This window comes from Carettochelys insculpta, chromosome 6, assembly GCF_033958435.1.
Source record: "Carettochelys insculpta isolate YL-2023 chromosome 6, ASM3395843v1, whole genome shotgun sequence".
In the NCBI taxonomy this organism is placed as follows: Eukaryota; Metazoa; Chordata; order Testudines; family Carettochelyidae; genus Carettochelys; species Carettochelys insculpta.
This window is the reverse complement of record NC_134142.1, coordinates 31146979-31171550: the sequence shown is the minus strand read 5'-3', so window position 1 is coordinate 31171550 and position 24572 is coordinate 31146979. Positions and strand designations below refer to the sequence as shown.

Genomic DNA, 24572 nt, shown 5'->3' with positions numbered 1-24572 from the left:
CAAATCTTTTTTTTCTTGAAAAAAAAAGAAAAAAGATTGCTACATAATTTCATCCAGCTCTACTTAGTACAGTGTCCCAAAATACTACAAGCTTTGTTCCAATATAAATGTGATATTCTCTCCCTTTCCTTTTCCTCATGTGCTGGAAACAGTAATAAAAAATAAAAAAGAGGCTCTTTATACATCTGTTCTGACTTTTTTAAAGGTGTTTGAATTTGTGCTGGTTCAGCAGGGAAATCTATCCAAATGAAGAAGGTATGAGAGCTCCTAAGTGATGGGTCGGGTAGTAGTATATTATCTTTGTTTTGACAGCTCTTTGCGAAGCAGCATTTTATGATAGCCACATGAGTTATTTTTACCTTCTGTGCAATTTTCATTCCCAAGATAGAGCAGTGCTGTTTCCTCATGCTGCTTTTACAGGTACTCTGGTTTTGTATGTTTACTGTGAAATCCATGTGCAAGACCTGATTCTTCTCTCAATCAGTTTTGCATTGGTTTGGCTTTGGTGACGGATGTACTTAATAGCAGGATCAGATCTACGGTGTTTAAGCTAGTGGCCTAGTACAGTGATGATATTTATGAACTCTTCAGTCCCTTGAATGGGATTTCATAACTCAACAAGGGATTGAATAGTTTCCTCCAGATGTGCTGGATTATAAAAAAAATTTACTGCAGCCATTCTCCCTATTTCTCACAATGGTCACAGAAGAGAGATATGAGCTCGAAGGCTTGTCAAAGGTTTGGAAATAAGGAATTGCGTTCATAGATCTCTAAACTAAATATCTCTAAACTACTATCTTTTTTTACTTGACTAAAGTATATGACAGAGAAAAAATAGCATCTTAATCCTGGGCAAATTCTATGTATTAAATGCTAAATACTGGCTCTAAAGTATGGGCGTTACAGAAGAGACTAACAAAATGCAGTACAGTCATTGCTCCATGACATCTGGTTGAACTTTTATTTTATGCTTAACGTTTTATAGACCACAGACTATGGTAGTTTACAGTTAGAGGTTTCTGGGGATTTCACACAACAGTGGCTTTACCTTTTGTAAGGGAGCGAAGATTTATTAATTCTGATTTTGAACAACTGGTGCTAGTTGTCTTGCACAAACATAACTGTGATTGTAGGCAGCAAAAAGAGCAAGGAGGATGGTTTCATCTTTCCACTAAGGCAATTATACGGTATGTCTTAACCCTCACCTTCCTTTTTTCCTCACCCCTCCATTTACCTACCATCCTTTGTTTTGTCTAATTTTAGATTGCAGGGTTTTTGGTGTGTACGGTGTATTTATGTCATCTCTGTAAAGTGACATGCAAACATTTCTATAGCAGCATAATTTAAGTGGATAGCAGACCACAGCCATTGCATGTTTTTAAGGGGGTAAAGCATACATGAGGCCAGGAATATTGTTTAGGGCGGATTTGCCCCTCTCTCAGTTATTTCAGAAGTATAACTAGAAGAGAAAATAGTCAAAGTGAGATATTGCAAGCAGAAAAGTCCTGGCAGCTTTTGCATATTGATATAATCTGTTGGCGCAATGACAAGACATCAGAGAATATTCCCCCTGCTTTTCCCTAGTGAACTGAAGACATTTTGGCAGGCTGTGGTGCACCAAACTGACTAATACAGTCTTTGTGAAGCTGTCTCCTTCGCCATTAATTAGGGACCAATATTAAATATCCATCTTTTTTTTTTGCTGTCTTCCATTTGTAAAACTTTCATGGGGATCAATAAATATTTTTAAAATATCTGTGTTTCTCTTTCAGCGATTCGTGAATTTCCTGAAGATCTATTTACAAATAAGGAGCGGCAGGAAGGAGCCGTGCTGCTTCATATTATTAGTGTACGTTTTGTTCTACTGTGGTTCACTTTGGTTTTCTTTTTCTTTTTTGGTGCCTAGTTGCTAGAAGTTACTCAGTTATGTTGTCCTTTCTTAGTAAAAACACTTTGAATCAGCAGATTTTTAATAGTGCATTTGCAACTAAATTCTCAAATAGCAGAAGCTGACTGGAACACTTTAAAAACTGTGGGTGCAAGCCTAAATTTGCAATATTTGTGCATTCATGACAGTTGGGGTGAAATCTTGCATTATCATTGTTCCCTCCCTTCCTAAGCAGAGACTACTCATGCCTGCTGGGGTGGGGGAAGAAGAAAGAAGTGCAGAGAGGGCCACTCAGAGAGGATAACCCATTCGGCAATTAAACTTCTGGCAGGGGCACAGGGTGGCAGTGCAGCTCTTGAGTGTTAACGTGAGTCATCCATCTTTAGAAGACCATTAAGTAGGAGAACATACCAGTATTTTTATGCCATAACTTCAGCAATACCGTTTTTTTATAGCAGATAGAAATGGAGCCACATATTCATGTTAATTTGCTTATACATTATTTGGATGAATCCCTATCATTCTCTTCTGCCTTTTTTTACATACACTATGTGACTGAGTTACCAGCTTTATTTTTTCTCTGCAGGCTCTTTATATGTTCTATGCCTTGGCTATAGTATGCGATGATTTCTTTGTTCCCTCATTAGAGAAAATTTGTGAGGTAAGTGAAAGAGAAGTTGAGTCACCTTTTTCCTTGGAGGTGTTAGGATTGGATGTTTTGGACCATGCAATGCCTGTCTGGAGTCCTTTAGTAAAGGAGTTTGGTGACCTGAATCCTCTTCTCCCGAGACAGGGCTCCACATCACAAACCCGCTACATTTTGCAGTCTTGGCAAAGAGGCTAATGACTGAATGGACCCGACCACACAATTTCCCCATCACAGATATGAAGTATTTTGTTGGGGTGGTATAGGAAATACCTGGATTAGATGGGTTTGTTACTATGATCTTTGTTTTAAAAATAGCTTGCAAAAAGAAGAGCTAGAATTACTTAAATGAATTTGCCGGCCATTTCTGCCAGCAAGATTCTAAGTGGTCAGAGGAAAGGGTGTGCTTGTACTGTTTTCCTGGCCTGTTGGGACTCGGAGTGGTAGGGCAGAGAGCTGGTGTAATGCACATAGCTCCACATTTGAGTTAGGCCTATTTGCACCAGTAAAAGGAGAGTTAAGTCCATACCAACTACTTTTGAGACTCCCACCCAGAGACAACACAGGATGAATAATTGGAAAGGGAGAGTACAGTCATTAAAGCTAATGAAGTCAGTTATTTTATGTACAGGGCCCACTTGAACCTGATCTGTGAATTTAACTATAAAATATAGTGCAATAGATATTATATATTAATAAGAATAATAATGTAATTATACTAGAATATTAATTATTTGCAGCCCCTTTCAAATGTATTTATTTGATACTAAATAGAGTTGATCAGGATAGGGGGAAAATTAAACTTTTGATCCAAAATTTATTTGGGTGAAAATTTTCCAACCAAATGTAGAATTGATTGTGAAATAGAAATCTCATTTGGAGAGTGGGGATTGGCTTAATTTCATATTAACAGATTTTTTTTGACCAGCTGTTCTAGCTAGTAAGGCATCTTTTTTTTCCCCTCTTCTCTGGAGATATGTGCAGAACTCCCACAAACATCAGTGGGAGTTATATATACTTATCAACGGAAAAATAGATGGAAAAATAGACCATAGCAGCAAACGCTTGCAAAGTATTCAGAAGTGATCCTTATGTGCTGTTTTCTGATGTATTTTTGGCATACTTTTAGATATGTGATGTGGAAAATGTCCTATAATGTTGCTTCTTCTGCCATTTATCCTACATAAAATCTATTTTGGTTTTCTAGGTCTCCAAAATTCTAGGCAGCTAACGAGAATCCAGTGTAATTACCACACCCATGCTGAATTCTATCAGTCATGTTATCGGGGATAGATCGTCTTAGAGATCTGTGTGTTGTGCTTCTGTGCCATGAGTTCTTTATAAAGTCCTTCGGCCAGCTCAGAATGTTGAAGACTGCCTGAAAATTACTCTGACCTGCTTCATTTATCACTAGGCACTCTTCTATCCTTGAAAGTGAGATAGGATATTAAAGATGAGTCTAGAGAAAAACTCTCTCATAATATTGCCTTTATAGAGTAAAGGAAAGATCCTCAGCTGTTGTGAACAAACCCAGCCCACTTTTGGAGTTAGATGTATTATACAAGCTTGAGACTCTGGCTCAAACACTCTAATGTAACTGCATTCAGATTAGTGCTCAAAAGCACTGTAACAAAAATAGATCTGTGTGTGGAACACAATTCTCTCTGTAGTTCTACATAGTCTGATTTCATATACCTCATTGGAGTTCATATAATAATAAGCAAGATTGGAATCAGACCCACTGTTTGCAAGACATATTCACACATTATATTTTACTCTCACTCACTTCTGTTACCAAATTTTTCAAACTAGTTATCCCCTGTAACTTTTAAACAGTTTTTACAGTTCCAAATGTGAAGACATGAGTAACTCATTCCTGAAAATCGCAGCATCTAGAATCTCCATCTGAGAATCTCTAATTGGCCTGGTTAGTTCAAATGTTATAAAGTAAATAGATATTATCTAACTGGTCTCCCACTAGGTTAGGGGACAGGTATTTTATGTGTCTAAAGCATGTTGTCTACATCTCATACATAGGCTTTTTCAACCTTTGAGTTGTGTTATAGTGGGAGTTGCTTCTTTCATGGCATTGTGACCAAGAAAATAAAAGGATTCTATCTGTAACTATAAAAGTGTGCTATGTAAAAATAGACCAGCAATGCTGAAGTAATAGGCATTTTTCTTTCAGAAATTACACTTGAGTGCAGATGTTGCTGGGGCCACTTTCATGGCTGCAGGAAGCTCAACCCCAGAGTTATTTGCATCTATTATAGGTAAGTAGCACGTGCAGCATTTGCCATTAAAATGCCAAGGTAGGTGAGATTATATCTTTTATTGGGCCAGCTTCTGCTCTTCTTTAGCTCTGTGTAGCTTAAAAGTTTGTATCTAGTATAAAGGATATTCCATTTACTGTATCTCTCTCATATTCTGGAGCAAATATGGCTTCAGCAACATTGCTAACAAATTAAAAGTCAGGAACAGATCCTTGGCGTAGCTTTCGGTGGAGATATGACAATTGACACCAACTGAAGATCTGCCCTTCTCTGCTATTCAGTTGTTTCACATGCAGTGGTGTAAGTTTCTTCCCTATATGTAGAGCAGAAGATAAGAGTAGAGCCCTGTATGGATACAAAATTGGTATCCATAGCTGCAGCTGCAAAAATAATCCATGCATCGGAATTTGCATAAGTGAACAGCAGATATCTACAAATTTTCAGGGCTCTAGATGTGAGTTAACAGGTTTCAGATTCTGCTGTGTTGCATTCTGTATCTGACACCATTAAATACACAAAACCTGCATCAGTACCTCTGTGGTGAAAGTTGAGATTTTAGTACTGTCCAATATACACTGGAACAAATGTTCCTTTAGTTAAATTTGTGCAACCTTAATTATATGAATGAAGAATTTGTCCCATTGTAAATAGACTGTAAATATAGTAAAGACCACATCAGACCGTAATATCTACCTATTCTGTAGCATCTAATTTACAGATATACCCTACTTTGTAGAGGAGACGTGAGAGCATACCAGAATCCATAATATCAATATCTCTGTGTTCAAACAGGGTTGTTTTCATTGAAAACAAAGTTTCAGAATGATCATGGGAGCTTTCTTCTTTGGACTCTATCACTTTAGGTACTTATAGGGTCACATTGTCTGAGTGCATCATAACACACTGTGGCTATGTCTACACGTGAAGCCAACATCGAAATAGCTTATTTCGATGTAGCATTTCGATGAATAACGTCTACACGTCCTCCAGGGCTGGCAACGTCGATGTTCAACTTCGACGTTGCGCGGCACCACATCGAAATAGGCGCTGCGAGGGTACGTCTACACGCCAAAGTAGCACACATCGAAATAAGGCTGCCAGGCACAGCTGCAGACAGGGTCACAGTGCGGACTCAACAGCAAGCCGCTCCCTTAAAGGGCCCCTCCCAGACACAGTTGCACTAAACAACACAAGATCCACAGAGCCGACAACTGGTTGCAGACCCTGTGCATGCAGCATGGATCCCCAGCTGCCGCAGCAGCAGCCAGAAGCCCTAGGCTAAGGGCTGCTGCCCACAGTGACCATAGAGCCCTGCAGGGGCTGGAGAGAGAGCATCTCTCAACCCCCCAGCTGATGGCCGCCATGGAGGACCCGGCAATTTCGATGTTGCGGGACGCGGATCGTCTACACGGTCCCGTAGGGCGCTATTCCGATCCCCTCATGAGGTTAGCGACTTCGACGTCTCGCTGCCTAACGTCGAAGTTAACTTCGAAATAGCGCCCGACGCGTGTAGCCGCGACGGGCGCTATTTCGAAGTTAGTGCCGTTACTTCGAAGTAGCGTGCACGTGTAGACACAGCTTGTGAGGCCGACAAATACTATTATTCCCTCTTTGTAGGTGAGTAACTGAGGCCCAGATAGAGTGAGCGACTTGCTAATGTTATACAGGAAGTCTGTGATGAAGCAGGAAACTGAACCTGCATCTCTTGAGTGTCAAGAAAGCCTCTACCCCTAGATCATATATCCTATCAAGATGATACACAAGGTGGCAACTAGGAGTTCTTTGAAGGTAGTGGCATCCCTGCAGATGTTAAAGGGACAGAAATCTAAATGCTAACTATCCACGAGGAAGTTTAATGTGCTTTAATGTAACATTTGAAGTCCATTACATTGTAGGGTTCCTATATTAGTGAAAGTGTTTTATATCTCCTTCTGATAAAATATGCATACAAAACAGCTGCTTGCTATCTTAAAACTGCAGAAGGTGCAGCTGATATGTGCACTCATTATTAATCTAATTTTGGTTAAACATTTAAATGCTAATGGATTTTTGTTGTCCACTGTTGTTGTCCACCTTTTGAACAAACAGGCATTTCTAGCAATGAAGTTATGGGGTTGATTGTGAAATCTCTTGCCCGTTCTCCAGGTGTATTTATCACTCATGGTGATGTAGGAGTTGGGACCATCGTTGGTTCAGCAGTTTTCAACATCCTTTGCATTATTGGTGTCTGTGGGATTTTTGCAGGACAGGTTAGTAGGTTACCTATTCTTTTCTTTTGCACAGGAAAAAAATTATGAGAAATCTTGGGATGCTAATGTAAAATAAGCACAAAAGGGTTATTAACTCCAGGGAAGTGATCACATTAGAAATAATTCAGACACATTTCACAAATAGGTAATGCTGCAAAATATCAGTAGTCTCAGCTTTCCAAAGTGGCCAGTACCTGATATTTGGAGGTAGGTGATTCCTTCTTGTGTGACCTTATGTCTTCAGTCAAATGGTCAGTATGAATGGGGAGAAAAAACCTTCCTGACCCCAGTAGTGAGTTATGTATACTCTACAGCATAGGATTTGATCACCCTTTTCTGTAGGAGTCATTCCTGGATATCACACTCTTTATAGACGTTGAACGTCTTTAGTCTGTCGCTCTCTGGCCCAGTAATATCCATCATCCAGCATGATTTTAGTTAGTCAGATGTCCACTTATCATGCATGTGGCCAAGTTTCCTGTGGTCCTTAAAGTTTGTTTACAGTCACCAGTCCTGGCTCTCAGTGTTCTCTGCTGTTATTTATCTGTAATTTACTCCTAAATGTCTTCTGAGAGCCCAGTAAGCAGTGAAGGTGTTGGTAATGCTGCTAGACATTAGATTCCATTCTGTGGAATCCTCCCTCCAGTGGTTTGGTAAATTGTCTGGTTCACCATCAGTCAGGTCCCAAAGGTGCTGGACTAGAGAGGTTCAAGCTGTATTGTATTTGATATATCGCCACATAAAATTAAGAGGGAATTATTCATTTGCAGAACAGCAACAAGTTGTACATTGGTTCTTGGTCACCTAGAACCACCAATGATTAAAATACTATTAGTAGGAAATACATTTTATTGGTAGATACATTTATCATTTTTTTTATAAATGTGATGATTATAGATACATTTTAGAGCCTACTCTTGCAAACACATAGCCACACAATTTTAATGTATCCCTATTATATCCCCCAATGGCTTTAGAGAGACTTCTCAAGTGAGTTAAGTTACACACACAGCTAAATATTTTAAGATCAAGCTTTTAGTTTAACTTGCCAACTTTGGAAATCTCTGCTTGTTGACTAAAAGTGTGTTTCTTCCAGGTGGTTCGTCTTACCTGGTGGTCTGTGTTCAGGGACTCTGTGTACTACACGTTTTCCGTGATCCTTCTTATTATTGTAAGTGTCCCTCTTACCATTTAATATATTTCAGCATTTAATTACAAAGGGACAGACAGTGAAGCTTTTGCACTGCTAAGTGGTTACTCACATAAAAAGTTCTATTGACATCTGTTACTCACAGGGATAAGGGTACACTAGGGTGAACAAGGGCTCAAATGAAAGAACTTCATGTGTAACCCCTGACAGACAGACTCAAACCTAGGACCTCTGGAGCTTAGTTCAAGAGCCTCTCTATACTTTGAGCTAAAAGCCAGCTGAAACTCAGCTAAGGCTGTAGAGGGGTCTCATTCTTTCTCTCTAGAAATGGTTTAGGTGCCACTATGTGGGACAGTGAGGCACACCTAGTAAACATGTGTGTTACACATACACCCCTTTGGAATAAGGCAGATGTGCTCACAGACAGTAAGCGTTATGGGAGGCTTGCATTCTTGCAACCCTCACGTAATTCAATTTTCGCGCAAGTCAGGGCGGAGGGGATGCTGCAGCCTGGTTCCCAGCTCCCCTGGGCTTGCAGGAGCTGGGAAACAGACCAGCCCAGCGGCAGGGGGGTGAAGGGGGCAGCGAGGCGTGCTAAAAGCCCCTTCGCCCGTCTTCCCCCAGCTGTGCAGCTATCAGCCTGACAGCCACATTGCTGGGGGAAGGAAGGAGGAAGGGGCCACACAGCAGCTTCAACTTGTGCTTAACTCTCATTAAAGCAAGTTACACGCAACTTGAAGCCACATATTTCAAGGGTTTGCTGTATTTTGATAGTCAAAGTCACTCATAAAGCTCTGCAAAATGGACCATCACTATACCTCGGAGCTGTGCTTAATGTGTGCCAGGGCTAAGCTCTGACACCTCTAGCTTTGGCACTTCTTTGGCCTGGAACCTCTGGGCTTGCCATATCAGTTATAAAAGTTAAACAAAGCCCAACTCTTGCTTGTGCCCTAACGGATAATTGCTTGTGTTCTGGTTCCTCTTTCATTGCAAATTAAGCACTGCCCCACAGAAACTACATGTCCCAGGTTGCAGCATTCCATCCTGATCCAAGCAGCATCTCTTGGAGTATGTTGGGACATAGAAATTGCACATCACCCTAAAGATGGCCTTTTTAGCTGCTTTTGGGGCACATTCTGTCCCACGTGTGCCTGGCAAAGAACCAATGCAAGCAGAGTTTAGTAGGCAAAGTCTGGATGTATCTCAAATGAACATTGTATTTTTTCCAAAGCAGTGTAGTAACTCTTGCATTTATATATTTAAATATTTAGTGGCAGGAACAGGAAGATTCATCTTACTTCATTTTAATCATAGTAAAAACAGAACAACGGCTTAGTCAACTGTAGGGATGGCCCATTCAGCCGTATGGGATGGCATAAAATGTAGTTAAATGGGGGGCTGCACAGCTGTTTTGATAGCTCCGCTATGTGGCTGCAGGCTGGCGAAGAAATTCTGGAGAACAATTTGCAGTGACTTGGTGGAGTATAGGAGATCTCACTGTTTTATGAGCCCAACCAGTCTTTCAGCTGCATGGTTGCTTACTCTCACACATTTGCAGAGAGTGTGTGTGTGTGTGTGTGTGTGTGAGAGAGAGAGAGAGAGAGAGAGACACACACACACACCATTTAGATGAGTGACTTTAACTGCAGCCTCTAAGAAAGGCCCAGATCGTATCTATAGGGTTGGTGTGGCAGAACTGACAGCAGGTACAATAGGAAGTTTGGGATGGGATGAGTGGGAAGGAGAAAGCTCCACTAGTTTGAGGTTGGAAACAGCCATGTGGCAAATCAAGAAATATGCCTCTGTGAAGGTTCCTTGCCTGCTGTACGATACTGCTGACCAGTTTTTAACTGAACTGGAGAAATGGTCAATTTTTTTGGTTTTCTTTTCTTCCAGTTCATCTATGATGAGCAAATAGTATGGTAAGTTGTATTAATAATTTCTCAAATTACTGTGTTCTCCATGTCACTGAGCAGTAGCTACAACCACAGTTGAGCCAAATTCAGGGCTTACGGACTGTGCAATGGTGTTAAGGCCCACGGAGAGCGCGTGAACACTGTAATGGTTCCACAGGAGTTACCAGTTGCTGTCTTTATTTTATATGTATGATACATAGCGAAAAACAAAGGCTAAAATAAAAACCGGATAATATGAGCAGCCACCCTCACACTGCCTGTGTTTGAGTATGCAGGGTGTGGCACTGAGTGCAGGAAGCACTTTCATCCCCTTACTAATTTGCACCAATGACAGCCAAAATCCAGTTCCAGTGCTTTTCCGGATCAAGCTGTGGAGAAGTGCTAACACTTCCAGTGGTGCCATATACCACAAAGTGGGTGTGGTGCATGGCCTTTGTCCTTACCTCCTTCATTCCTCTCCCCACGCCAGCTAGTGAGCCCTCACCCCTGCCCCCCAAATCTGACAAACAGCAATCTGCATTTCCTGAAAGAAGACATAAGAGCCACTCAGGGTGCATGCTGAGCTCCACTGGCAGAGTGGCTCTGCAGCTCTGTCTGCCTGAGCTCTAGCACAGTTCTGTAATGTTTACGTGAAATATTCATGTATGCATAACGTGTGTGTGTTATTGAAAACCTCATGGAGTTTTGCTTCTTCCGGGACCCTGAAATTCTCTCTAATGTTACCCCTGGGAATTTAGTGCACACAAAGTTGGAGAACACGTCCCATCCTGCTTATGCTTGGTACAGACCTGTTCAAATACCAAAGATTACAGCAGTTCATACAGTTCCTACTAATTCCTTCCTTTTTTTTCTCTCTTTGAGGTGGGAGAGCCTCATACTCATCGTTATGTATTCCTTCTACATACTTATAATGAAGTAAGTGCTTCTCTCCTTTCAGTACTCTTTAATTGTAATTTGGCTATTGTTCCTCTGGAATTGCATCATGCTCTTATCTCCAGCTGAGGAGAACTGACAATCTCATTTCCATGTCTAGCCTCCCCCAACTTTTGTGCTAGATCAGTGCACACTAGGAGTATGTACTGCAGACAGCAGCAAGTCTTTGAATGCTTTGTTGTTGTAGCTGCTGCTGTTGTATAATGGGGCACAGGTTGTCTAAGAAGTGGCTGAGGAAAAGTTCAAAAAGTGGATTCTCTAGCCCCATGACTAAAGTATCATGGAGGTTGTGAGTAAAATAGGGCGTGGATATATATTTAGGGGCTTCTTTCTCGATGGCACTTCTTGCTCTCCCAGTTTTTACCACCATTGGTGACTGTGGGTCCTTGCAAATTGGGAACTTTCCTCTTTTAGGGCCCTGTCCAACCATCTGTGTTAATTTTAGAAACACTGGTGGTTTGTCCTAGTTTTTATAACCTCTGTGGACATGTGACAGAGCCACCGGCAGGCATACATTCCCCAGAAGACAACTCCCTGCCAGACCTGTCATATATTGACACCCATATTACTGTTATGCTAGCAAGATTAAAACTAGCTCAGGTATTTCTACACATACTACACTCAAACTTCCTGACTGCACTTTAGCCAGGACCCGAGCCCACGAATCCAACCCCACAAGACATTACCTCTGCATTGGAGCTGCTTATGGGCAATGCAGCGCTTGAGCGTGGCTTTATTTTCCTCTTTCCCCATGAAATAAAGTCCTTGTTGCTTGACAGTTTTCACAGCAACAGAAATCCTTACCTTTTGGTTCTGTCAGAAGGGTGATAACATGCATTCTAATGTGAAATAAATGTTTTTAAACGACTTCCTCGACACTGGCATTTAAATCAGAAAGTCCTCGATGCTGGCGTTTAAATCAGAAAGCTGCTCATAAATGTTCAGAGGTTAGGAGGTAATCCTGTAAGCAAGGAGTAGAAGAGAAGCTCAGGACTGATGTACGTGTCACAAAAAATACTTGCTGTGTAATGGTTCTGTTACAGCCTGTAGAACATGAAGAGGTTAATGTGGAAACCCTTATTAATGTGAAGGGGTGTATTCAATATGGCATTTGTGTCTGACATGGGTTTCAATGTAATTCATTGAAATTTAATTGCTTGTCTGTTTACAGTAAATTTAGATATCCTGTAACGTTCATGACCCATGAGGTGGAACTAAAGTCTAGTGGGACAGAACAGCTCTTTGTATATATTAAAACCCCTCAGTGTATGGCGAATGTCCTTCAGGGTCCTTTCATGAATTGAGCGTGTCCAAAACTTGTCCTGGGCCCAAATTCTATTCTGTGTGCTGCTGCAGCCGTGCTCTTTGATATGAGATGAAGACTGCTGAGGTTTCACGTCCAGCATGTAGTGCTTCCCCTTGAGCTAAATGTCCTCCAGGGACTTTATTTCTGAATTAAAACCGTGTTTTCCGCATCCTGTAAGCTCCATGCAGTCCTTGTTCTTCTGTCAGCTTGCTAAACCGGCCTTCAGGTGGACAAAGTTTAGTCATTCCCATAGTACCGAGTTTGATACGCTATGTTTTTTCCTAGGTCAATGTTAATTATCACCAACTAATTCTTGTGTGGTGGGTTACACTGCATCAGCCTGGCAGTTTGGAGAAGTGTTCCAACAATCCAGCATTCTCAGACCTGTCGCTTTGTACTTTCAGGTACAATGTGAAGATGCAAAACTTGTTCACTATCAAAAGCATGAGTACTGGGAATGGCAATACAGTCAGCAATGAGCTGGAAGATGGTAATGAATGTTATGGCATAAGCTATGATGACCCATCCATTCCATTGCTATGGAAAGGTAAGGCTGAGCAGACAGGAACTGGACAAAGAATTGACATACAGTGCGTGTGTAGTTTGTTTATTTCCAGTGGTGATCAAAACAATGATAATATTCAACCTTAAGAAGGATGATGACATTTTATTGGGCTACCTTGACAACTTCAGTGCCATCAGGCCTTTGAGAATCAGACTTCCTTCTAGAGGTGATAGAAACATGCTACTTTGTACATCTGCAGCATTGCTGTGTTCTGTATTCTCTGGTGCAGCAATAAGCAAATTAGTTACAAAACCGTAAGTGAAATCTTTGGTTTGCTGTGAAAGCAGGAGACAATTTTCACTTTAAGGTGGGTGAGAGTTAAGTTACAGACAGCAGGTGAATCCTGCTTTGGAGTGGAATGGCCAGGATGTCAGCAATTGGGGCAGAAGAATCCATTCTAATGTGGGGTTGAGTTTGAATACTAGGAAAGCAAGATCTTTTCCTGAACAGAAGTCTAAGGGATTTATGTAAAGCGGAAAATGTTTTTGGCAGCCACCCATGGAAGGTGATGCTCTGCTGCCAGTAGAGCATGAGTGAGTCCACACGTTTGTTCTTCATGAATCTTTCAGCTCTGCTGAGTTTTCTTTTGTTTACCACTTGAGTTCCCCTCATCCATCTGCAGAGCCAAGTCTTTGCTGCCATGAGGGTCAGCTCTTTCCATTCCTTAAGCCATTCCTGACTGGTTAAGATCTTGCTGCTTCATTATTTGCAAGCAATTTTGAGTATTGAGAAGCTGTAAGTCCTGGGAATGTGGGAAGCGGTTGGAAAGGATGGCTAGTCGTATAAGGGAAGTCAGCTAAGGGTCTGTTTGCCCAATGAATTTTAGGTCAATTCGCTTCACAACAGACTTGTAGTATGACTCCTTCCATTTTCTACCCTGTGTATTTAAATTAGGAGCTCTCCAGGTTAGGCATTGTCTTTTATAACCTCTTTGTACAGTGCATAGCATGATAGGCTCCATTCCCACTTGGGGCCACGTAGTATAAATATTATAAATCGAATAAATTAATACATTTATTATATGAAGTCATGGCATAGTTAAGCAAAAATCATTTTGTAGCAAGTATTACAATCCTTCTTTTTGCTGACTCTTAAGATAAGAGAAGGGCTGTTGCATAGAGAACTATCCGTTCTCTCTTGGATGCATGGAAGATTTACTCAGAATTAGAGGAGAATCTTCCTATGTGGTAGAAAGCTGGGCAGTGCTCCTTATCATATATTTAGTCAGAGTCATTTCAAGGGGCGTTGGGATTGGTCTGTTCCATCAGAGAGGACCTGTGAACTGTCTGAGTTCTGTTTCTGGAATGGAAGCTATCTCGCTGTATGACTTTTACTAAGTCATACATATTTTTTAAGCTTCAGTTTCTCTAGCAACTGTATAAATTAGTCTAATAATATTGATAATATTATAATATTGCCCTCTGTGTACCTCCTGGCATGTTGTGAGGACTAATTAATGTTTGTAAAGTGTTTTGAGCATCTCAAAGTCATTGCATAAGGAGGCTTACAAAACCCTAGATCCAGCTGTATTTCATTCCCTTCAAACTTTCCCCACAACACATTTCTTCTCTGTTAACTTTTCTGCTGCCTCAAAATCTGACACTAAACCCCTCTCCACATCTGACACCCTTCCCTTTTGTCACCCTTAGATCTGCAGTGAGAGGAGGAGATAGCGGCTGGGATTACATGGGAGGGACCAAACCGCCACTAGAAACCAGAGTCAGGATAAGGTGGGAACGGGCATTACCATGGGGACAGTAGGCAAGGGAAAGGAAGGGGACAGAGGTGAGAGAGGAAGAGAAGCTTTGGGTTGGAGAAAGATAAGGTGGGGTGGAGGAAGAGGAAATGTGATGGGTAGCTGGGAAAGGAGCTTCAACCAGGTTGCCTCACAACTAAATGCCTCAAGTCACAAGATCCTTCTAAAGGTGATCACATGGCTTCCCACTGCACCTCATTCCTTTTGGGTGAGAACTTGCCGTGACCTTGCACGGCCTCTGCCTTGGCCTACCTTTGGCCAGTATCCTCCTGAGCTGAGCTCCACCTCTACAGGTATTGCCAGTGTGTGTGTGAAGGTGGGAGGCAGGAGGGTGGAATGGACATGGGGAGGCTGCCAGAATCCACTAACACCTCCCATTGGGGTTCAGTGTACTGTATCTGACCTTAATCTGCCCCTGCCCTTACATACAAAGTCTGGTTACATTCTCAAACAGAACAGCTTCTCTCAGTTAGGCACTTTCTTCCTGCTGATGATGGGAATTCTGTTACTGTAGGTGCAGATAAAAGGGAAGTTCACATACAGTACATCTGCCTTTTATTACTTTCAAGAGCTTCCACTGGTGAAACATAAAAGGTTCCATTACTGGATTTTCATACAGAGAGAGCTTTTCACCCTGAGAAAAATTCAATTTCAAGGACGAGTTCTATACGCAGAAGTGAAAGCAAAAGATTTGTGCTCTTGTTAATAATGCTCCCATTCGAAAAGTACAGACACAGAGGATCAGTGCTCTGGGCTCACACTGACCTCAGATGACATGGCTTTGAAAACTCTCACAAAGTGTGTTGTGTAGGTCTGTCCTGAACATAGGTTAAATGTTCCAGGGCTTGATCCAAAGCCTGTTGAAGTCAATGAGTGGCTTTTCACTGACCAGTAGACTTTGCATCAGTCCCTGAGTGATGAGCAGAAAGTTTGCCTATTTGTGAAAAGAAAATACCAAGGCTGGAGGATATTCCCCTTGCAGGATGTACAAAGGAGTCACAAAAATTGCTTTTCCTTTATATGTAAAAACTACTTATGCCTCTTGTGAAATGGGACCCATATGGAGCTGGGCCATGTGTCTCCAGAAGCAGATGGCATCAGACTGAAGAGAAAAACAGTCAGGAGAAAAGTGCTGGGTCAGCCTTGGGACTGCAATAAGTCATATACCCATAATCCGTGCACTGTACCTCAATGCTTAGGCTTTTACCAGTAATTCGTCAAACCTCCTTCTGACCTGAGCATGTTTTGCCACAATCTCAAGAGTATTCCTAAAATTAGCACCATGGTGAATGTCATGTTTCCATGTTGTTTTCACAGACAAGTTGCATGATCAAGGAGTGCTTTGGAGTCTTCATTGGAGAAACTCACTTGAGAGCAGTTAATCTAGAAAGATGCATTCAATCAAAGATGCCAGGGCTTTCTTCTTTACCAGGACTGTTGTCAAACTTTTTTTTTCCCTTGACTAAAACAAACATTAGACTGCTGTGGTTGAGTTTCCTTTAATGAGAGTCAGATCACAACTGTGAATGTTCAAGCGATCTTGTCTGTGCACTGCTTCACAGGAAAAACAGCCTTAGTGTAATTACTTCCCAGTGAGCCTTCAGAAGAGCACTGCTTCTTATTTTGCATCAACTGCATTATTCCATTAAATTAACTGGCTGAAGATACTGGGAGTGGGAGGATAATTGCTGCTTTACCTTTACCCTCTATAAAATTATTCCTAGTTTCATCCTTCCTTGTAAATTAAACCGCAAGGCAAAGCTACTTAACCGATCCTCTGTGTAGCACATATTTTCTTTTGAAACTTTAAAATATCTTTATGTGCCTCATGTGAGTACCATGCCCTCACCGAAAGTCTCATTTTAATGAAATACAAAACAGATGCTCATAAAGTTCTGCCTTCCTCAATACCAAGAGGCTCAAGCACAGGAGGGCAAAAGAGTGTACTGGTGATTTACAATCTCATCTGAGGTTATTTGGGGTGGGGAATGAATGCTAATAGAAGGATCTGTTCTTAGACCTCCAAATGTGTTAGAAGATGCTACAGGCTTCAGAGCTTCAAGATGATGTAGTTTGCACATGTATATTGAAACTGATCTCATCCTAAAAACCAAAAATATATAATAAGCACTAGGGTGAATAACAAATGTGGGCTCAGTAACTATTGTAGTTTTTTATGCATTTATATAACAGATCAATTCTAATTTCTTCATTTGAGTTGAATGTTTTCCCAGATTTCCTTTGCTTCCTGGCTGAAACTATGTACTAATGATTCTTTCACTTTTGCCTCCTAAATTCTGCTCCTCTTAATGTAAGTAACCCGCTGTCCAAAAAAGTTAACAAAAAAAAATCAATAACACAAGCAGAGGAGAATGCTGTTCTCTCCCCTCACTTACTCCAGGCGCATTTTTTATGTCAATCATATGCATAATTCTTGCCCTGTTTTCTAACAGCATATGGGTATGTCTCCTGTCTGCTGAGCCTTGCTGTGCTTGCTGTGTGTAGTTTGTAGTATTTATGTAAATATTGGCATGTATTTGTTAAATCAACGAAGCCTTGGGCTACATTTGAATTGGTTTGTAGTATAAAGTAGCGCTTTTTGTTGTTGTAATATTATACCACAAAACCCTCATCCCTTGTATTATTATTCAGAAATAATTCTGTTCCATTTGTCTAGTTTGAAAACTCATATTGACAACAATGTTGATAATATTCTATACGATTAAAATTAAGATCTGCGGGGCTCGGAACCCAACACTAAGGGACCTCAAGAGGCTTCTAGATGAGACAATAGGCTGCATAGCTGCTAGGCACCTTCAGCAAACTGGGTGGCATTACAATTTTCAAAGAGCTATATATGTTCCCTCATTTGTGGGTGATTTGTGCAAAGCTTGCTCACCCATGGTGAACGGTGATGATTTGTACACAAAGAAAAATGGTGGCCCAGCATTACTGCCTAGACAAGAACCATATCCACCTATTTCTACTCAAGAAACTGAAAAAACACCTTTAACACATGATCTGACTCAGGTAGTCAGGGAGAGCCAGTAAAGATCAAATTCATGAGGCTCATAAACACTGTGGGAGACTGTTGCTAGCAAATTCAAGAATTCAAGTAAATGAGATCCCCTGCATGAGTCACAGTGGGACAACTCTAGGCAAAGGGAAGCATGGTCAATGGAATTTTCTGACTAACTGTTGGCATTTGTGATCACTAGTGAAGGGCAAGCAGCAATATGGCAAAAATACGGTGGTGATGGTGGATGAGATCATCTGCTCCAGTCCCCCAAAATACCGCTTCCCTGAAGCTGGCTTACGAATAATGATTACTAATAAATTTGGGCCAAGAACCAGACTGCGAATGGCAAGCAGACTCATTATTAACGAGGTAAGTTTTTGGAAGATGTCTCTATGGTGCAGTACAAGGAAGTTGAGAAAATCAGACAAACCACTTAGCAGCAGTTGTGTTGATTTCCAGCCAATCAGCTGATCCATTAGAAAGTATTTTGAGGCAAGAAATGGCCAGAAAATTGGCCTTTTTAGTTTACAAAACTAAGCCCCAAACCAGAGGTGGTTTTGATCTGGGTTCTGCTGCATGTAAATCACCACAGTTTGGCAATATCTGTGGATTTTGTTCTCTCTACTTTCAGTTCCCTTTTCAGTTACATAGGCTTAGAACTAGTTCACATGCTGGCAGCACCTTTGATGTTCAAGGTATTGTAAAGCATTTGAAAGTGGATAAGAAAAAGACAGCACCTGCCAATGTTTTTTGCCTCATTCCATCTAAGAGAACACTGAGCATGCCTTTCCTAAATATATGGAATGAGTACAAGTGTCTCAGCTTTCTCTCTGTGGTGAATATTTATTCTGAATAGGAACCACTGTAACTGTAGTAGTGTAGCGAGTATAGCAACACATGCTTCACAAAAGCAATGGAGAACCCTCCTATCTAGTCAGACCAGGGATACTTCAGCGCTAATTTTTGAAGTGTCTTGGGATCTTTAAATTCTACCAGGTAGAGTGGGGTGGGGAAGGAATTGGAGGGAGCAGAAGTAGCATCAGTTAGTGTTTCATCTGAAGGGCAGCACCTTTGGTAGTGCAGCAGTCCTTTGAGTATAGCACTGCCATGTCACCACTGTGTATGAGCCCAACTCCTGGCTTGAAGCTTTAAACCATAGGTGAGAAGTGCTTCCAAATGAGCTATGTTCATTGCACTGTGCTAAAATAGATGTAATTTGAGAATTTGTTTCTGTGCAGCGTCAGCGACTGATCCACTCTACAAATGGCATGAGCAAACCACTTCAAAATGGGAAGCATGAAAATATCGAAAATGGGAACATCATTATGGAAAATCAAGAGGAGGAGAACGAGCATGACAACCTCTCTCCTTTTTCAGCACCAGGTAGGTTTGATCGTCAAGAGAATGAGAATGCTAAGCAATGAGCAACAGAATAACATTAAAATGGCAAAAAATATAGGATGTAGAAACAATCAAGAGTCAAGCAGGACTGTACAATGGATTTGAAGTTGTTATGCTCAGGTTAAATTACAATAAAACCCAAGGTTCAGCCCACCGATTTCTAACTGCAGTGTACAGAAGTGATGAAGATGCTGCTAGGCTGGAGATCTAGGGTAAGTATTCAAGACTGTTGTGGAGTTTTCCAGGATTGGGGTGGATATATAATGGCTGTACAGTAGTTGGAAGAGAGGGAACTAAAATACATAGACTAATCTAATGAGCACACCTCCACTAATAGAATGAATTACTTGCACTGGCCTCCTTGAAAAGAGTAACCTGTGTTAGTCTGTATCTTCGAGAGCAACAAGAAGTCCTGTGGCACCTTACAGACTAACAGATATTTTGGAGCATAAGCTTTTGTGGGCAAAGATCTGCTTCATCGGATGCATGGGGGAGGGTTTCAAAGGGGTATTTAAAGAGTGGGGTCCCAGTGAAAGGGAGGGCCAGAGCTGACTAGGTCTGTTCAGTCAGGGTGGAAATGGCCCGTTATCAGTAGTATGTATCAAAAGAGGGAAAAACAAGTCAGAGGGGATGTGGCCCATTGTCAGAAGCTAACGTGGAGCTGTTAACACCCAAAGCAGAGAAGCTGCTTTTGTAAGGAGCCAGCCACTCCCAGTCTCTGTTTAATGCTTGGTTGATGGAGTCAAATTTGCAAATAAATTGCAGCTCAGAAATTTCTCTCTCCATTTGATTTTTGAAGTTTCTTTGTTTTAGGACTGCTACTTTTAAATCTGTTACTGAGTGTCCAGGGAGATTAAAGTGCTCTCCCACAAGTTTGTGTACATTACAGTTCCCGTTGTCTGATTTATGTCCCTTTATTCTTTTACATAGAGACTTCTCAGTTTGGCCAATGTAAATTGCAGTGGGGCATTGCTGGCACATGATGGCATATATTATATTGGTGGATGTGCAGATGAAGGAGCCACTGATGGCATCTGATGAAGTGAGTCTGTGCTCATGAAAGCTAATGCTCAAAACTTTTCTGTTAGTCTATAAGGTGCCACAGGACCCTTCGTTGCTGTTACTGATGGTATGGTTGATGTTAAGTCCTGTGATGATATCACGGTGTAAATACGTGAGCGGAGTTGGCAGCGAGTTTTGTTGCAGGGATTGGTTCCAGGTTTAGAGTTACTGTGTTGTGATCTATAGTTGCTGGTGAGAATTTGTGTAAGGTTGGCAGGCTGTCTGTAGTTGAGGACAGGGCTGCCTCCCAAGGTCTGTGAGAGTGAAGGATCATTGGCCAGGATGGGTTGCAGATCACTGATGATGCATTGGAGAGGCCTTAGCTGGAGGCTATATTTGATGGCCAGTGGTGTTCTCTTGTTTTCATTGCGAGGCCTGTCTTGTAGCAGGTGGCTTCTGGGTACACGTCTGGCTCTGTCAGTCTGTTTCTTCACTTCCTTAGGTGGGTATTGTAGTTTGAAGAAAGCTTGGTACGGGTCTTGTATATGTTTGTCTTTGTCTGATGGATCAGAGCAAATATGGTTGTACCTTACTGCCTGGCTGTGTACAATGGATTGTGTAGTGTGCCCTGGATGGAAGCTGGAGGTGTATGGATAAACATCATGGTCTGTGGGTTTTCAGTATAGGGTGGTATTTATGTGACCATCGCTTATCTGCACAGTAGCGTCCAGGAAGTGGATCTCTTGTGTGGACTGGTCCGGTCTAAGGTTGATGGTGGGTGGAAACTATTGAAATCACGGTGGAACTCTTCAAGAGCCTCCTTCCCATGGGTCCAGATTATGAAGATGTCATCGGTGTAGCACAGGTGGAGAAGGGGTGCGAGGGGACAAGAACGGAGGAAGCCATAAAAATGTTGGCATACTGTGGGGCCATGCTGTTGCCCATAGCAGAGCCACTGATTTGAAGATATAAATTGTCCTTAAATCTGAAATAGTTGTGGGTGAGGGCAAAGTCACAAAGCTCTGTTACCATTTGTGCCTCGGTCTCATCAGGGATAATAAGCTTGGAGTCCATCTTCATGTGGGATATTGGTGTAAAGGGCCTCTACATCCATGGTGGTCAGGATGGTGTTTTCAGGAAGGTCACCAATGGACTGTAGTTTCCTGAGGAAGTCAGTGGTATCTTGAAGAAAGCTGGGAGTGCTGGTACATAGGATCTAAGTAGAGAGTCCACATGTCCAGACAATCCTGTGGTGAGGGTGCCAATGCCTGACATGATGGGGCATCCAGGATTCCCAGGTTTATGGATCTTGGGTAGCAGGTAGAAGAAACCTGGTTTGGGTTCAAGGGTCTGTGTAGATTTGTTCCTGTGTTTTTATAGGGAAGGTCTTGAGCAGATGGTGTAGTTTCTTTGTGTATTCCTCAGTGGGATACTGGGACAGTGGCTTGTAGAATGTGGTATTGGAGAGTTGCCTTGCAGCATCCTTTTGGTAGTCTGTCCTAGTCATGATAATGACAGTGCCTCCTTTGTTGGTCTCTTGGATGATGTCAGAGTTGTTTCTGAGGCTGTTGATGGCACTGCATTCTGCACGACTGAGGTTATGGGGTAAGCAATGCCACTTTTCCACAATTTCTGCCTGTGCACGTCAGCGGAAGCATTCTATGTATAGGTCCAGTTTGTCAATTTGGCCATCAGGGGGAGTCCATGAGGAATTCTTTTTCTTGTACCATAGGTGGGAGGGTACCTGTGGGTCAGTGCGCTGTTCTATGTCATGGTGGAAGTATTCCTTGAGTCGGAAACGGCAAAAGTAGGCTTCCAGATCACAACAGAACTGTATCAAGTTTGTGGGGGTGGTAGGACAGAAAGAGAGTCCCCAAGAAAGGGCAGATTTTTCTGCCAGGCTGTGTGTGTAGTTGGATATATTGACAATATTACTGGATGAGTTAAGGGTACCACTATTGTAGCCCCATGTGGAAAGTAGTTTAGATAGTTTACCTTCCTTTTTCTTCTGTAGAGAAGAATAAACCTCGCTGCCAACTCTGCTTAAATACCTAAACCAGTGATATCATCACAGGACTTAACATCAACCATACCATGAGGGGCTCCTTCATCTGCACATCTACCAATATAATATATGCCATCATGTGCCGGTGATGCCTCACTGCAATTTACATTGGCCAAACTGAGAAGTCTGTACATAAAAGAATAAATGGACAGAAATCAAACAACGGGAACCGTAATGTACACAAACTTTAACAGCAGAAAACGTTGTACAATGCAGAATAATACCAACTCCTGTTGAAAGAGAGAAATTTTAGATGTTGAGCCATGAAGAGAAGGGAATGTTCTTTGATTTCAGTGAGGTCCAATGGCCAAAACATTAATGATAAAAGCATAAATGCAGTTGATTTTAGGAAATACTGGAGCCCACTGAAAGGGATCCTGTGTGAAGAAAGATTGGTTGAGACTATATCTTTTTATATTTACTGTAGAGCACACCATTAATGGAACTGATAGTGTACTCTGTTATTGGAACCCATTATGTAATAAATATCTGCTCTCCTGTGAAGATAAAACATCGAAGACAACTGATCTGGTAGAGAAACAGACCTGTTAGATGTATTACTGGCAAAAAAACAAGTGCATTTATGGAGATTTATTTTACTGTTTGTACAGCAGATGAAATGGAGCTTATTTACATGTATGGATGGACATAACCATTCTAATGTGACAATTTGAAATCACAGTAAGCTTAAAAAGATAATTATAAACACTAGGTTGAATGGTCAGATTTGTAAAGAGAATTTTTAATCCAGATATTTTTCAGTACATGTTCCTTTCTTCCCAGTTATGGTTGGAGCATGATAGTCCCATATTTCATTTCATATTTCTGCACAGAGCAGAATCTGAGCACAGGCAAGTGTTACCCAGGGCCTAAAGCTTTAATACAATAAATAATAAATCACTCCTTTGGTGGCTGGAAGTTTTATCATTTCTGGATTTGTTCAGTTCAGTTCCCAGGAGACTTGATGGTAAATGAACAGGTTTGGGAGGAAGATCCAAGTAAGTCTTCCTATGTCTTGTAATATTCATGGCATGAACTGAGGACAGGGCTACAAGTTATGCCATTGGCATTGTTTTAAGGCAGTATTTGTGAATTTATTAAGAATTTTTTGGGGGGTAATTGAGAACCAACATGCTGGAGTGGAATACCTGATGAGACATTTCAGTCTATGAGAGAGCAAAAGTTCACCCAGAGCTGAAAGAGTTTATATAAGAGCAGAAGGACTAGATATTTAAAATCCTCATCATTATTTTCTGCCTTTCGTACTCCCCTGTAGTCTGAGGATGATTGTCCATTGCTTGGATGCTCATTGCTCAGTTTACATTCTCTGAGGGAGAATTCTGTTATTTTTTGCTCTTGAAAGCACCTGCTTCAATAATGCTGGGGAAATGTAAAGCAACAACACCACACTTTGTTGTTGTTTAAGTGCCATGGTACAATCAGCAGCCTAAAAAAATCTGACATTTGAAATTGGCTTTAGGGGGAGAGGTAATTTTCAGACAGTTTCCCAGCATCCCCTCTGTCTATCTTTTGATGCATTTTCAGGCCAGGAATAAGAAACATACATTTTCCAAAGATCAAAAGTTCATGTATTCTTTGCTGTACTGTAAAGAGCTCTATGAAGAATAGATACCGAAAGGACTTTCCAAGTTAGGTGCTTGTAGTTTGCGAAGTAGGGAATTCACTTGATTAAAGTTTGTATTTTACAGCCCCAGTTAACGTGGTCAAGGATTCGTGCAAACTTTTTTCCTGCTGTTCTAGTCACTTGCTTCTTCGAGTTACACAGCATGGTTACGTTTGTCAGAACATCTTTCTCCTGAAATAGATGTAAGTGCAGTTTAATCTTCCTCCGAGTCACACCAAGTTCAAATATACTATCTGAATGATCTACATTGTTATGTGTGGTGTTCCCTCACTGGTAGGGCTTGGTCATAGAACTAAGGCTTTGGGGATGCAATTGGGAGTAAAGGAAGAGTTATATGAGGGAAGCATAGAAAGTCTCAAGCTACAAAATCCAGGCTGGATCCTAGTCTGAATTTCAAATACCCAAATTTCAGAGAGGTTCTCAGCTCGGGGTTGGTACAGACCCATCTCAAGGTGCCAGACAACAGCAGCAACTGCTCTGGCAGGTATTTGTATACTACTAGATCTTGGCTTTGGCTTGCGGGAAAAAGTAACTATTGTCTCTAAATACAGAGTAGCGTGATCTCTCCTGGCCAGCAGGTTATCATTTGGAGAGTTAGCTCGTACGAGCTGAGGTTCATCTAATACTTTGTGGTTTGGATATTGTAAAGTAGACTGGAAATAGCATATAGGCTAAAAATATGAAGAGTGAGACAGTTAAAGCTCCATTACAGTTAAACTTTATTGGGAAATAGTTTAAAAAATACCAAAAGAAAATCA

General features: G+C 41.4%; 1 protein-coding gene across 1 annotated transcript in view; it reads left to right on the top strand.

The window, feature by feature from the left end:
* Positions 1-24572, top strand: part of SLC24A4 (solute carrier family 24 member 4) — a 140623-nt gene that overhangs the window by 98569 nt on the left and 17482 nt on the right. The window contains exons 3-12 of the mRNA XM_074998756.1: positions 1773-1849; positions 2475-2549; positions 4723-4807; positions 6953-7056; positions 8153-8227; positions 10103-10128; positions 10984-11037; positions 12766-12908; positions 17901-18070; positions 18940-19084. Coding sequence (XP_074854857.1) covers positions 1773-1849; positions 2475-2549; positions 4723-4807; positions 6953-7056; positions 8153-8227; positions 10103-10128; positions 10984-11037; positions 12766-12908; positions 17901-18070; positions 18940-19084 — 954 coding nt within the window. The remainder of the gene's footprint in view (positions 1-1772; positions 1850-2474; positions 2550-4722; positions 4808-6952; positions 7057-8152; positions 8228-10102; positions 10129-10983; positions 11038-12765; positions 12909-17900; positions 18071-18939; positions 19085-24572) is intronic.